The following is a 16,166-nucleotide window of genomic DNA, read 5'->3' on the forward strand; positions in this document are numbered from 1 at the left end:
CTCTGGGTTGTCTTTGCTGCAGGAGCTGAACTTGCTTGGGAGTTAAGCCTGGAAAAGCAGAGCAAGTGCTGAGCTGGAGGTGGGCAAGTGGAGGAACAGGAGGTCCCAATCAGCACTTATGGCTTTTTACCTACAATCATGCTCCAGCTCTGCACAAACTTTATATATATATATAGTATATATATATATATACTTCAGAACAGATTGGAAAAACTGAGCACATTTGGATTCACCCATGAGCCATCCATCTCACAGATGTAAAATGAACACTGATTGCACACAGGGGTTGTGGATGCCCTCAGGTCCACAGAGACAAGCATGTGGCTGGAGCACTGCAGGGCACATGGATGGAAGGGTCTCAACAAGCCAAGCAATGCCATTCCCGGCTGGATGTCCTCAGGGGATACCTGTGCTGATGGGGTACAATAAAAGAGCATTCAGGAAGATCAGTTAATGGACCTCCAGTTGCTCAGTGTTTGCTGGGAGACTGGGAAAACAATGCCCAGATGTCTCCTATGGTTTTCCAGCTTCCTCTGTTGGGGATGGTTGAAGAGAAGTGAAACTATGAAACAGATGCACTGAAATCAGGAGAAAAGAACCCATTGGAAGGAAGTTCAGGGAACAGCAGTTTCCCGAACTCTTTCTGCAACACATTTGAAGCCCAAACCCACTAAATCCTCCCCAAAGCAGTAGGAGGCTTGGGAGATGTTAATCAGCCCCAGAAGTGAGCAAGCCCTGCGGTTGGGAGAGTGTGATCCCTATGTAGCTGCACTCACTCTGGTTTCTTGACAGGCTGTTTGCAGGGCTATCCCTTCCTCCCTAACCTTTGGCCTGAAGAGAAACATGAGCAAAGAGCAGTATGAGCTCCTTCTCAGGAGCATGTTGAAGGCCAGCCAGAAAATCACATATCCCTCCGAACTTCTGTAGCACCTGGTTACCATCCATTTGCCATCCACATGGGAAGGAAGACAGCAGCACTAAAACTGGAATACCTGCATTTTACAGAGCCTATTTTCCACTCCCAGCCTCATCCCACTGTGTTCCCATGAGGAAAATCACACCTGCCTCTGACACCCACAGAGCCAGTTGGTCTGAAATGGTTTTCTAAGGGGCACCATCAGAGATGGGTTTGTTTCTTGGTGTTAACAGCCTACTGAACCACCTCCCCCTGGATTGCCTTAGTTATATAAAGCAAGCCAGCACTAGAAGAGCTCTGGAAACAAACTGAACCCTGTATGGGAGCCCCCAGAGCCTGACAGCAAAATCACCTGAAATCTTTTCAGTTGGAAACATTTCTTATCATAATAGGAAAGAAAATGTTTATGTTTCAGGCATGTGTTGAATAGCTGTACCGCCTGAGACAACAGAGCAGTGATTCCTTTGTCTCAGCAGGCTCGGTGACAATACCATGGCATTTAAAGGCCAAATCCCAGGTTTCCAGTGCCTAAATTTAGATGGAGTTGTGGGACAGTTGTAACTACACATGCATTTATCACAGTACCGTCTCCAGGTACAAAGTCATCCCAAGATCCCATCCACATCCTCTGGAATACAAATAACCCCTCACTTGACTAATAAGAGCTGCTTCCATTTCAAGAGAGGATTTTGACCACCACCATGGCTCTGGATTCAGATCAAAGCACTGCGTAGACAAGAGAGAATATAAAGGGAGGGTAAAAAAACCCAAATCACCATTCCAAGATGAATAATTCCAGAGGGAAAGGACAAAGGAATACGTTGACATACACAACACAAACCTCTCGGAACGTTTCTCAAGTCCATGATGCGGAGGCGGTCGCGTGGCAGCTGGACAGACAGATGCTCCTATGTCTGAACAGTAGGATTTTAATAATGAACTCAGACTGGGGGGTGCAGGGGGAACTGTTTCACACTTGAGTAGACAGGGAGAAGCTTAACATGTTATTTCAAGCACAGCCTAGAAACTTCAGAGAGAGCTCCCGACCATTCAGCTCACCAAATGGCCAGATGGATAAAGAGGAAAGAGGGAACAGGAACAGCGCAGAGGAGGAGCAATGTGGAAGTTCAGCTGTGAGCCCCAGCACTGAGCAGTGGCACAACGCTTCCAGGGAGCCTGCATTTCCCCCACATACTGCAAGTGTGCTCGGAAGCATGAGCAGAGCAAGGAAACACTGCCAAGAGCCACTCAGAGGCACATCCCCATCCCTCTGCCAGTGCTGAGCAGCAGCCCTTAAGATCCAGATTGCTGTAGCTCTTGCTTGATCATTGGCAAAGCACTCACAGGAAAGCTGGCATAGGCTTAGGGAGGCCCTTGCAGCAGCAGAGAGGTGATTGCTTAGACACTTAGGCTGATCCATTTGTCTTTGGCCACCTAATGAGGTTCTGCTGTGCCAAACTTCATACTCCTATTCCTACTAAGATTGCAAGCTAAAAATGACAGGATAGAAAGGTAGAAATCAGGCCAGTTTAGCTCTTTCAAGAAGTAGAGAGCAGATTCACAGAGCATTTTCCCTTTCAATTACAGTAACTCATGACAGTTATAACAAATGGTTATAACCTGAATCCTTTCTTCCCCTGTCTGACTTATGATGTGTCCCGCTTGCACTGGGCTGTCACCAGCCAAGTTAACAAACTCCATTCTTTCTAGCTCACTGCCATGCCTGCATTTGTCATTATGAATTAGCCATCTGCTGCCAGAGACCTCCCCAGCAGGCTGCCCTTGTCAGGAGTACAGAGGGGTGGGCACAGGGCTGGTGGGAATGCTACTCTCCCATAGACTCACCAGGAATCACAGAGAGAACAGCAACCAAAGACTTTCCTCAGAGCCTTAAGGGACTGGCATGAGAACACAGCCCTGTCCAAACCGCTCCCCAGTGTATTCACTAGTCTAATAGCTTATGAGTTTGTGATACCTGACCACCTCCATCAGCCTCACTCCACCAAAGCTGCTCTTCTAACATGTGCAATCTGCCTGCTTACTGCCAGGCTAATCACAAGCTTTGACTTTGATTTCCTATTAGGAACCAAAGGACAGCTTCATCCCAAGGCCCCCAAGGGCACAGTTTCCTCTCCTCTGCAGCACTGCTGCCATAGCCCCCTGACTCATCCTCCTCTGCCCTTGCCCCCTCCAAGAGCCTGTCTGACACTTGCTCATCCAAGCCCAAGCATCCTTCCGGGGTCTGATCTCAAGACCAAGATCAATAAGACTCTACCTTAGGATCAGGTTTCTAGAGATGCAGCAATGCTACCCCTGAGCCCAGCCTGCAAAGCACCAACTGTCCTACAGAAACCTGAACTCCTGTTTCAGGTGTATCTTTCGTTCTCATGTGGAAGTCAGGTTTTGTTTTGCCATTATAAAGACCCAATTATCTTCATTTAAAGGGGAGAAGAGAAAGCAGCATCATGCGGTTTTCTTACAAGACAGCCTTTCTAAATGAGAGTCAATAACAACGTACACCACAGCCCAATTCTATTGTACAAAACAGTCCCCAGTCACAAGTGTCATCCTGTGGGGCTAAATAAAGATTCTGTGATGTGCTGGCTTTGCTGTTTTAGCACACGGTGAGGTTGTGTTGAAGCTCCTCTGTAGTAGAGAAAGTGGGGTTTGCTGTGCTCTTTGAAGTGCAGAACAGCAATCAATGCGTTGTAGGGCAGGTTGGGGTTAAGGAACACAAGTGATCAGATGGCTGGAAGCAAACCATGGGTGTCAGAGGAGCTCCCAGAGCAGGTTATCAAGCAAAAGGGGATGTTTAAATAGTTACATAAAGTTCCTTTTCAGCTGGTCACACCATCACCGCGATGCTCTCAGGCTGAGCTTTTAGACCATCAGCAATCACTGTTTTGGGCAAGAACTCCCTCAAACTTCCCATGGATAATTGAGAGGGGAAATGCAGATTAATTGAGGAATTAGGAAGTTACATTTTCTTATCTGCAAAGGATTTATGCTGTCACTCATGACTTGCTGTCTGCCTGATTTAAAAAGCCCCGTAGTGCAGTTCCAATTAAGACTGCAACTTAGATTTATGCCCTTGGAATTTAGGCCAGATGTAGAGTGCTCCAGAATGAACCTGTAGCCTGTAATCACTCCGAGTCTGCTAAGCTACTGCAACACTTGGTAATTCATTGCTTGCTGCCCAGGCTTCATTTAGGTCCTGTCTCCCATTTGTGTTATTTCTGGTTCAGCTCTCATTAAGCAGACAGCAATACCTGGCTTGGCCAGTCTTTAAAGAGCTTCACAGATTAACACACAACACCCCTGGCCAACAGCCATGCATAAATACCACTGGATTTAAGAAGGAAGAATTAAGACAGGGAAACCACATCACCTCCAAGGCCACATCCAGAGGAGATGCACCAACCCTCCACTACCTCACAGCCAAACTCCATTTGCCCCTGTTGCTAACCCACACCACTCATCCATATGGTATCTACTCACCTTTGAGAGCCCTCCCACTTCTAAGTAAAAGCAGATGATGAAGATGTTCCAGGTGACCCAAACTGCAGTCCAGATGGCATACTAAAAAGGAGAGAGGGGACACACAAAGAGAAGCAGTAAACATCAGGAAGTCACTGGAATTAGTTTATCTATATGTGATCTATCTGGGGGTTGTTCAATGCCCTGAGCCAGCACTGCAATCATGTTCTCTTATTTGTTTCCTGTATGTATGTGATCCTTTGCCTGGTTAGAGGTTCAGGGCTGGAGATTTGGAGGGCATGGAAGAGCTCCTGCCATGCATTTGTGCAGCATCTAGCAGTGTCTTGGCATTACTTTGGTACCACTAATACTTTTCCATGTTAGATGTAACCATAGTGAAGGTGCAGCACTGTGAACAGTGTGTTCCTGAGCACAGCCAGGCACCTCCTGCTACTGTTTGCAGTGTTCCTGCCTGGTTTCCCAAGGGCTTTACTCAGCTCCTCATCACATGCTGCATCCCATCAGAGCAAAGGCTGTGTGAATGGCTCTGAACAAAACAGGCGTTACTTACCACCACTATGTAGCGAGGTCTGTATTGAATAGTGCCAAACAGGCCGAGGATAACGATGATGATGTGGAGGAAGTTGGCTAGGATAGGGGCCCACTGGTATCCCAGGAAATCGAACACTTGCCTCTCTAATGCAGCAAGCTGGAAGGGAGAAGGAAAAGGGGATTTAACAGCTTCTGGGCTCATGCTGTTTATCCTCAAGGTTGTGACAGGCTTCCTGAGCAAATCACTGCAGCTGCTGAAGATGCCACCCCATTCCAAAGCAATTTACTGCCTATGAACCAGGTCAGTAGGACACAACATGTGTGTACATGCCCCCCCTTCCACTTTGTACTCATCCCCTCTCCTTCAACAGCTAAGCTATGGGATTCAACTTAGTTCCAGTGTCCTGTGCACTTTGCAATAGGGTGGCCCTGGCCGTGGGCAGAGGTGAGCAGAGGGTTGATAACACTGAAATAGCAACAAGATTTTCAAGAGCTCATTTGTCAGAGCCTTCAGCATCACTCCATCATTCCTGACACCTCTCATGTTTCTGCTCTCCAGCACACATCCATCAAAGTCAGAGCAAGGAGGAAACTCTCTCCTCCACCTTCACCCCACTGAAAGTGCTGCCATCCAGTAAAGAAATCCTGCACACACATCAGTTTTCCAGGACAGGCTGGTTTGTTCTCCAGCACTAATAACACAATTCCAGGCTAATACTATGTTCTAGAAATAAAACTCTATTGCTGTTAAAGTGCTGACCGTGATTTTGAAATCCTATTTGCATAAAGATGTGGGTTTCATCTGTAGCCATCATCTGCGCATCAGGCACTGGATCTAAACCACTGTGTTACACACACAGCTGAAACAGCCTGAGAAACATGGAATTTCACTGTAGCCTTTACATCCCCACTGCCTTTAAATACCATGTCTATAGGAGGAAGAGGGAGTAGAGGGGCAAAACCATTCATGTAGGATTTTCCCCAGTGCCCAGCTTACACACAGAGATCTCCTCTTTGCTTGTCTTCACTAACACGGTGCAGACAACCAGACTTCATTGACCAGCCAGTGCTAAGGCACAGCAGGAGAGTTCTTTGCCACAGTAAGATTTAAAGTGTATTTAATTATCATAGAGGCATAGAATCACAGAACAGTTTGGGTTGAAAAAGACTTTTAAAGGTCATCCACTTCCAACCCCCCACAATGAGCAGGGCAATAGTCCTACACTGAGATTGCATTATGACATTTCATATTTATTTTCACCTACAGAAATCATTACCATTTACCATCGACAGTCAATATTAATTTAACTACTAATTAGACATTAACCATGGGTGATCCCAGTCTGCTGTGTGCAGTCAGCAATGTGACATCTTTTCCTGGCTTGGCTTTTAAAGGGCAGCTGGGGAACAAGCACTGGAGCTTCTGTAATAGCCTAAAGCATTTATGGATGCAGGCCTCAGTCAAGGCACATGATGAGGGAAGTCACATCTATTAATGACCATGATTCCTCCTTCTTCCTAGATCAGTGGGGAAATCACCTTCAATCCTCTCTTGGCCTAGGAAGGTATTGCAATTCTCAATGACACATTGGAAGTTCAACTAGAATCTGTATTTTAAAGACATCTATAGCAGCCTGGGCTAAGGGAGATCAATCAGGGCAGTGGGACACAGCTTTCCCTCCCTGACATCCATCTTCACAGGCAAAAGGAGGCAGAGAGAGCAAGGAGGGAATGGAGGCAGTCACCACATCTCTTCTGCACAGGAATGAGTTTTCCCTTTGAAGCAACACACATTGCCCTGTTTTGAGCCATTTGAACCAGCTGGAGGATGCTGTGAGATGTGCTGCACATCCACATGTGAGGCTGGAATGGGGCAAGCACTGCTCATTTCACCACCCGAACTGCTCTCCTCCCCCCCCCCCCAAGCACAAGAGAGCTGCTGTATCTCATCAGAAACAGCAGTAATAGGTTAAATGCTTAATCTCTCAGGAGGGGATTAAGGCACATACCTTAATGATATCTGGACATTTTGCCTTCTGACTGGCTGGCAATGGGTCACTTGGCTGTGACCGCTTCATCCCATCAGGCATCTAATTGGCTTTGTGTGTTATGTTAACATAGGAGTCTGTGCCCAAAAGCCAGCACCACGAGCATCAGTTAGCTGGGGGGACACAATGGGGGTGTTCCACAGAGATAACACCCTGTGATTGTCTGTGCTCAGCTTTGCTTCTGGCCTTTAGGCTCTGAAAAGGAGGATAAAGACAAATCCTTCCTACCCATGCCTTCTGCCATGAGCTTTCCCATCCACAGAGCATCCATGTCTGTGAGAAGTGTTTTCTTCTCACAAATGGGTATTTGCAACCAGAGCCTCCTCAGTTTGGGGTTGGGATGTGAAGAATGTGGTGATACCCTTCAATTCTGGTGCCTTCAGTCTGGCTCAGATGGCAGGGGCAGGGCTTGCCCTGCTGATGGGTACTGGTACATCTGCACCCTCATATTGAACAGATCCCTCTTGTTGAGCAGGCAAATGCCATCTCTTGCTGCTGCTGCAAAGTCTCTGCAGAGTAATAGCCGTGCTGTAGCATTCTTTATGATGATTCACACCATTCCATTGAGAAAGCCTATTATATTCTAGAGAGATTGGTTGTAAAGAGAAATTTCACAGATTGTAGCACAGGTTTCAACCCATCCAAACCTGACAGGCCCTTTTCATCACGGAGGACACATTTTTCTTCTTTATAACCATTCTCATTAAAACCAGGATTCCTTCTGCTCCTTTTGCTTCTCCAGCCCATAGAACATTTTACCTTTCATTCTTGAAATGAAATGATTTGTTGCGGTACTAAACTCATAATAGTTGTGGCAGACTTCCCTCTCTTGAAATAAACCACGTTTCTGCTGATCTGAGTGAAACCACAAGAGCAAAGAACCATGTGAAACAACTGTTAGCCAAGCAAACTGAACAAGGCAAAGCTCTCTGTTGGGCCATCATTCATTTCTATGGCTGGGAAAGATGAGAAAGGCAGAGATGATGTTCTGCAGTTGACAGAGTGTATCACTTAGCTCACAGCGAGCAAGGAAAGGCTTCGTAAGCCACCATGGCAGGACGTGCTCAAGGTCTTTACACCATTAAAACTTCACCACAGAGGGGAGCTGTACCTGGAGGGGAGCGTTGCCTGATGGAGCCCATTGCAGAATAGGTGAATAACTTAGAAAACATCTCAAAATGTGGAACAGTTTCTTGTTGGGGGGTTCAAACCATCCCAGTTGTGTTTCCCATGGCTCTGGCAGGACAGTGTCACTGTTGGCGCCAGCAGGACATTCCCAATGGATTCAGCTAGGGTGCTTGTGTGAATTCTGGCCCCTCAAGTGTTTTCTATGGCCTCATCTTTGTCTCCTGTCATGCTGATAAGGTGAAGAGTTCAAACCATTGCCCTTGTGCCTCTGTACTGCTAAGGAAGAGGGATGCTGACGAACAAGTCTCCTACCTGCAGTTCTTTACCTCCCTGTCTTTACAGCCCACTATCAAGGCCATGTTATCAGCCAGATTTGCTCTTCTTAGTTTATTAAGCTTTTAAAGCCTTTAATCTTATTTGGCTTGGGTCTGTGTCTTTCGCTGCAGTTCTGAAATCAGTTGGGACATAGAATAACAAATATCACTCTCTAGATGTTGACACAACTCAGACAGATGCAGGACAGATGCTCAGAAAGCCCAGGGACAGGTACAGATAGGCAAAAATGTCCTGCCTACATGCACACACACATCCATGTGCAAGCAAACCTGCTTTTACCCTTTCCAAGCTCAGCTTTAGTAAGGGATTCCTTAGAAATGAGTTTTTAAGTGTGGAATAAAAGGAGGAAATGGGAAAGGCTGCACCTATTGCCAAAAAAAAAAAAGAAGAAAACCCTCTTTTACCCCAAAACTGATGCAATTTTCCACTTGGCCTGTAAAAACCCAACTTGAAAACTCTTTTGCTCCTCCTTGCCTGTCCCCACTGTAAGGACATATACCCTCACAGGCTGCTCCAGCTCCTGCACTGCTCTTGTTCAGTGTCATACACAGCTGCCTTGGACTTCTCTGTGCGTACCTACAGCTACAGCATGGACAAGATGTGCAGCTTAACCCCCTCTATTACTTTCTCTCCAGCTTGAACTGAGGAAGAGCCTCAGCTCCAGCCCTCGGTCACCACCATTCTCCCATGATGCTGCTTCCCAACGCCTTGATTCAGCGTTTGATTCCCTGCCAACTGGCTTTGCTTTTGAAGAAGATGCTCTTTGTCTGTATCCTGTGCAAACACCATCGGAGCAGCCAAGACTTTCCCTGAAAGAGGTCACGGGGCTTTTCTTGAGGAAGAGCTTGCATTGATTTCCCGAGGTATTTTGGCTGTGCAACGGGTGCTGGCTTGAGTTCAGGACAGTCACAGTGCTCTTATTCCTATGAGACATCATCTAAGGATGAGATTTAAATCCCGCTGGTTGAAACAGTGGGAAGAAATGAGAAAGTCTCAAATGCATCATTTAAAAACTGTATCTATTTAGGTTTTGACCACAAAGATCTTTACTTTTGGTTCTTCCATACAGTAAAAGCCTGGCCATACCAACCACCTGCATGCTCTGTTTATTATTATTACTCAATTGGTATTATTGGTAATATTATGCTATATTATAAATACATAGATTATGGTGATGATAGTTTTCTATACCACTTTCTACACCATTCTATACCATATAGTCTTTCTATACCATTGCTTTGCATTTGTAAATGGTGGAACAAAGTAAAGAATCCTAACCCCAAGCTGCAGTGTGGTGAAACTCTCAGCACCAAGCAGCAAATTCCCTCCTGTGCCAGTGCTTATTCAAGGTGGAGAAGCTTTTGGGGGTAGAAAAGTTACTCAAGAGCAAGTCCCCTCTTACTGCAGTGGCTGCATTTCTAAGTATATATCAATGGTTGTAATAGCTGTTTAATTAAGTTGATCTGCAAAAGCAGTTTGCTGAGCCACTACTTCACATCCCTCCCCCAAACCGAGGGGCTCATTGTGTGAAGTGCCACGTCCTTGTCTCTTCCAGAGTCAGCACCTCACATGCCAGTACCCGCTGCATTCTTGAGATCTCATTCTTCTTCCGTAAGTGTTGTCAAGGAAACCTTCCTTGGGGCCTTGTGATCCACAGCTCCTTTCCCAGCATCCCTCAATGAAGCACAGAGGTCAAGAGCCTAATTGCACAGGAGGTCTCTGTTTGTCACTTTGTCTCTCAGGCATCTCTGGTCACTCTGGCCACTGGATACAATAAGCCCCATTCTCTGCTCGGTTTGATGTGTTTTCTCCCCAGAAGCTGCTGAAACCCCTTCTATTCACAGACACTGGAGAGGCCTCCAACAGCAGACCTCATCTCTTTAAATCATTTATGTTTCAGAAGCAAACTCTGGTCACTGCATGCCCTGGAAGACCAGCGCCCACCCAAGGCCCCCAAAAGGCAGCTGGAGAAGTCCCTATTGATGGTGTGAGCCACATATCAGCTTGCTCCCTGCTGCAGGGTGTTATGCTACAGCAAACACAGCTTTCAGACTGCACCATGCCATAGGTAAGGACCAGCACTGCTCCCACCCCAGTACCAGCCTGTGCAGACTTAACCCTTTCATACAGTTCAGCACAACTTCTCTGTTGGAACCCAAGGCATCCTGCTGTTAAACAGTGACACTGAGCCATCACCTCCTCATCCCCCCTGGTCTGGCACATTTGCACTCTGGATTCTCCCCTCCTGGCATCATTGTGTGTGTTGGGAACAATGCTCCCAGGAGTGCCACTGCTTTGAGCTTGATCCCTTTACTTTCTGCTGCTGATGCTTTTCGGAAGCATCTGAGCTGCAAAGATATATCATGACTCAGTCCCACACACCCGAATGCTGCTTAGCATTCCAGGAAAGGCACAGTCATTGCTGAACAGAAGGGATGAGACTGGCACTGAAGCAGTGCAGAAGCCTGTTTGTTTGTGTCTGGAGTTGAGGCTCCAGCTTCAGCAGAACTAAGGTTTCCTGGTACATCACATACAGCCACCAGCCTCACTCAGCTGAAGCTGTGGGTTATGCACAAGCACTCATATACACAGACCTCTTGCACCTTCTTATTCCAAGTATTGGGTTGGGAGTCCATGGTCCCTACCAAATGGCACATCCCATACAAGTGTGGCAGCTCCTCTCCTGCCCTGTAACCTCTAAACAAAGGCTGCCCAGCACTGACTTTCTGAATGGTGCTCAGAATACAGCTCCCAGGAAAAAGACTACTTCTGAGGAGGAATGTTTCAGTACAATTATCACCCTGTATTGCCTAAATCAGGGTCAGTTATGTGTCTATGCCCTGAACACAGCCTCTGGCCTGTTTCCTTCTCCTGGATCCCATCCACCTCAGGGCTCAGACCTCAGGGACACAGACAAGTGCCCATGCAGCAGCATCAGCCATGGAGATGCTCCAGTCCCTTCGCTCCTGCCTGTGTCTCCTGATAGCATCTGAGTACTGCGTGCTGCTGTGATTGCTGATTGCTGAGATTAGCAATCAGGTTAAATTAATAAGCAGGTGCCTTTGTGAGCCAGGCAAAAAAGCACTCTCAGGAATGCCAAACTTGTGTTATTTGTAACCTGCATCAACACTCAAACATAAGTTCCCCAAACATAATTAATGTGTTGTGCCTATGATGCTCCCCCTTTCCTCTCTCAGCTTTTCTCTCCTCCCTCAGTCTCACAGCTCAGCTTTGGCTCTCCAGCTTTGTAACAGAGAGAGGGAGGCACTGGGACGAAGGGGACATGACTGTGTTTGCAACAGACATAATGAGTTTCTTCAGTGAGTGCCTGACATTTGTGTCCACCAGATGCTCCATAAAGCACAGCTTTATCCCAGTCTCAGGCTCCACACTTGAGTCAGTCCCTTGCCTGTTGAAGGACTTGCTGCCCTGATGACTATGGGCAGACATCCTTGCTTCTCCTCACACACAGCATCCTGGTATGGCAGTGTTAGCACTGGGGGGGGGACATTATCCCATTTCCCTGTTGAGTGAGGTATATTAAAGATGTGCCATTAACTCACCAGCCATTTCCCTCAGGAGATCTGCCACCATTTATGAAGCCATCTAAACACTATAAAGGCTGTGAAGCAGAGCAGCAGTGGACATCAGAAGGAACTTGATTTTCTAACAGAGAGATTTATTTCCTACCAAGAGGACATTCATTCTATCCCTTGATCCCTGCCACTGTGCAGCCAGGAAAGTGTCCAAAGTTTGGGCTCATTCACATGACAAGGATGCAAGGAAAGAGTGCAAATACATTAGAATTTGCAAGGGGGGGGTTGGATATAGGAAATACATCCTATAGACTTTCTGTATGTGCTGTCTTAAGCATCATCTGCCTACCTAAGAGTCATCACCTCTGCCCAGCCTGTCTCTTCCTGATGCAGCTCTCTGGATGTGGGAGCAGCAGTTTGGGAACAGCTCAGAGATCCTCATGAACTCCCAAGTGCATTAAGAAGACTCAAAATCATTCAGGGCTTGGACCAAAGCTCACAGGGTGCATAGAGCCCATGAGACACGAGCTGCACTCACCCAGTTTAGACAAAGTTATGGCTCTTTTATAGGCACTTACTGCAAACTGCAATTTTGCTTTGCCTCTGGTTACCCAGAGTTGAATTATGGCCTTAAACACACTACTGGCAGCTTCCCAAGCAGGGAAGGAACTCTTGCTTCAGGCTTGAAAAGCTCAATATTAGCTTTTTCCTGTCCACACACAGCCCAAGAAAGACTCAATGTGTCTGAGTGACACCAGGCACATCCCCTGCCTTCAGCCTGATGAACCCGTGTTCACATTTGGTACCTCCTGCAAGTCTAATTCATGGCTGGCACATGTGGTGCTTTCTGTTCACAAAGGGTCAACTGCAGCCTGAGTAACAAAAAATGCCTCTTTGAAGGCAAAGCAACTGCAGAAAGCCACCTAAAACTGGTGTTCCTTGTTCAGGGGAAGATGAGGATGAAGTTTGCCTGGTGGCCTTGTAGCACGCTTAGGTCAGCTCAGCAGGATGCTCCCCAGAACATATGGATGCATGCTCTCTGTGCTGCTGGTCTATTGTGGGGTCCTGTATAAAGCTCCCTGCTCTTCCCTTTGCTTGATGTCCCTTTGCTCTGCACCTTCCACCAGCCTCATCCTGCTCCCCCAGCTCCCTCCCACACCATGCACCGGGAGCTCAAGCAGCTGATCCCCTTAAAGAGGTCACAAATCGATCCCATGTACAACACTTGCACCAGACAGATCCTCTGAAAGAAACCCATACACCAGAGGTAAATGCTTGGGTGAGGAAGGATGCCAGGGCTGGAACAACTCGAACCTTCCTCCATAGGAACCCTGTTTCAGTCTGTGCTCCCTGACACTGCAGCTGAGCCATAGCAGAGCTTTGCTTCCCTCCTGCTCCTGCTGCAAGGCCAGATTGGATATTCCTAAACAGAAGGAGTTTAATGACAATTCTAATTAGAGCCCTGCGGTGCTCTTGCAGGTCGGGGTGCCCATTTACATCACAAATCAGGCTGGTGGCAGGGCCGAGTCTGCAGCCAGAGAAGAGAATGCATTAAAAGGGAAGCACAGGATGGGGGAGAAATCAGGGGGAGAGGAAATGATCTTGTTATTATTAATAATCTAGGAAACAGGGACCTGCCATGGTCTTGCTGCGGCCACAAGGAAAGCCCATTGGTAATCGTCCTGCAGCAGGAGCCACCCAGAAACTGCCACTGGTAATTCCTGTACAAATAAGCTCCTTTTCCATAGAGCAAGACTTTATCTCCCCCACCAGGACACAGACAAGTGCTCTTAGCACTTCTGCTTCCTCATCCCTGGCTGTGAAGTTGTTGGAGGGAGGTCAGGGAGAGAAACGTATGGAACCAAAGGGATGCATTTCCCTTTCCTTTTCCACCTGCCAGCATCTACACATGATCATTCTGCCCCACTGCAATGCCATGAGCAGCAGCAGCTCCTTCTGAAAGGCATAAACCCTCATTGAGTGAAGTGCTGGAGCATCTGCTGGCTTGAGGCATAGTGTACATCCAGCTGCAGCCACATGCTGAAGGGCTCTGTAAACCCTGGCTCTGATGGAGCAGGAGGGAAGATCCAATGGGAATAACATGGGGGCATCAGCACCAACACCCAGCTCACACATAGGGCAGCACAAATGGTGTTGACCCTTTTGTTATTAATGGGGACTGTCAGAGGCTTTGGGGGGATTAAAGGAATTTTCCAATAACCACAATTCCCACAGAAACCTTCCCTGCCACAAAGTGGCTAAAAATTGCATCAATCACTATTGAGTCTCATCTTCTGATTCTGATCCATTGGAAGCAAACCCGTTGGATGTACATAATCCATTCATTACCTCAGAAATCACAGGTAACACACGGGGCCCCTTCCAGATGTGTAAACTGGGGATGTTTCACCCTTGCAGCCACTTTAGGAGGTGAAGCCAACTCTGTGTGACCCAAGGTGACTTCTGAGCTGTCACTGGTCTCTTGGCACAGCCACAGCAGCACAGCTCCCTCTGCACTATGGGGAGGCAGCCAGCTCTGGTTTTCTTATATCAATAACAGCAAGAAAACAGGGACACACGAAGTGCTCAAAGAGGTTAGTGAAGTAAATACCTCTGGATGGAGCTGGTGAAAGGTTTAGATGCACATTTGAGGGTTCATGAAGTGCAATCTGCTGTGAGTGGTCATTAAAGGGTAAAGCCCATCTACAAACCAGACTGAGTGCTGGAAATAAGTGCTTCAAGACAGGGAGTCTCAGCTTCAAAACGTGAGAATGAGCTGGGGTAGAAGTCCCTAAGCCCTGTGGTTTTCCATACTCCCCACCCCTTACATTGCTGTGCTTGAGAGGAGATCCATGAAACCACAGATTCTCACCAGGGATTTATCAGCAATGCAGTATCATGCTAAGGTTTAACAAGCTCTCCCACTTGTGTTAATGGCATTGACCGTGTCCCTTTTAGTGTGTCATCCCCTTTGCTTTTGCTCTCCATTGGATGATGAAATGAGACCCGTGACGTTCCCTTTGATGGAGGCAAGCTGCTGCCTTGCCAGCAGTGTAAATAAGGATTCAGAGCCTTTTAAAAAGCACTACTTTTAAAGGAGAGCCCTTTTGAGTGAGGGCTAGAATGGGCTTGTTTTCCACATGACCAAGCGTCAAAAGCAAAGCGGCAGCCCCGTCCATGCTCTTATCGCCCTCCCCATGTCACCCATGGGATAGATTTGTCACAAGGTGAAATAAGAGCAAGTCCTCAATTTATTACCATCTTCTGCTTGTCCTTCTTAATGCAGCTCCTGCCAGGATGAGTTTGCTGTGGGAAAGCGAAATGAAACCAGGCCTTTGAGTTCGCTGTTAAATGGGACCGGGAGGGGAAGGCTTTGGAGGGGAGGGAAAGTCTTCCTCATTATAAAGGGAAAATGTACAATGCTGAGCTCTCCTCGGATGCTGCCCAGCCTCCCAATTAGGATGCCTGAGCCAAACAGTGCCTCTATGTAAGTGTTTATCCAGTGTCACCCGGCCATTGTTGAGTTTATGAGCATCATTTCTCGCCTCCGTTGCGCTACCCAATGTGTTTGTGTTTTCAGGCCAGTGGAGTCTCTCTCAGGGCACGCATCTTTTGGCCTCCCACCAACCCACTCTCCAAGTAAGTTTCCAAGAGCCTCACACAATGGCCAGGCCCCTCCTGAGCTTCATTTCTCATTTGTGTCCCCTTCATTTCAGTGCTGCCCCAGCCCCTCCCCTGCTGACTTCAATGCCTCATGGTTTATTCAACAGCAAAGCTGGATTTCTCTTTTCCTTCTCTTTTCCCCCTTCCTTTCCCCCTGTCCCTTTTAAAGCCACTTCAGCAGCTCTGGAGAACAAAGTTCATTTGCAGCAAGTCTTTAGTGGCCACATCTCCATAGTGGAAGAGGATGACCTTGAAGGGACTGGAGCCTGAATCAATGGGCAACAGCTCAGACATAGGGCACCCATGAACTCTTGTGTCTTCTCCAGCTACAGAAGGAGACAAAGACTTGCCCTTTATTAGCTTGTGTCACCAAAGCCTTGCCTCCCTGCCTCTATCACTTGTTAGAGCTGTGAGATGATTCCTCATCCCTGGAGTGATGGTATCATTGCCTTGTCCCTATCTAAACTTTCTGACCTGTTTTTTCCAAGCCTTTTGATCTCCCTGCTTGCA

At 47.3% G+C, this 16,166-nt stretch overlaps 1 protein-coding gene across 1 annotated transcript in view; it reads right to left on the bottom strand.

Annotated features, from left to right (window-relative positions):
- The window catches only part of NKAIN4 (sodium/potassium transporting ATPase interacting 4), a 46,584-nt gene that overhangs the window by 19,064 nt on the left and 11,354 nt on the right, over positions 1-16,166 (bottom strand). Inside the window, exons 2-3 of the mRNA XM_005146789.3 lie at positions 4,965-5,102; positions 4,415-4,495 (exon numbers count right to left, since the gene is read on the bottom strand). Coding sequence (XP_005146846.1) covers positions 4,415-4,495; positions 4,965-5,102 — 219 coding nt within the window. The remainder of the gene's footprint in view (positions 1-4,414; positions 4,496-4,964; positions 5,103-16,166) is intronic.

Source organism: Melopsittacus undulatus, chromosome 10, assembly GCF_012275295.1.
Source record: "Melopsittacus undulatus isolate bMelUnd1 chromosome 10, bMelUnd1.mat.Z, whole genome shotgun sequence".
Taxonomy (NCBI): domain Eukaryota; kingdom Metazoa; phylum Chordata; class Aves; order Psittaciformes; family Psittaculidae; genus Melopsittacus; species Melopsittacus undulatus.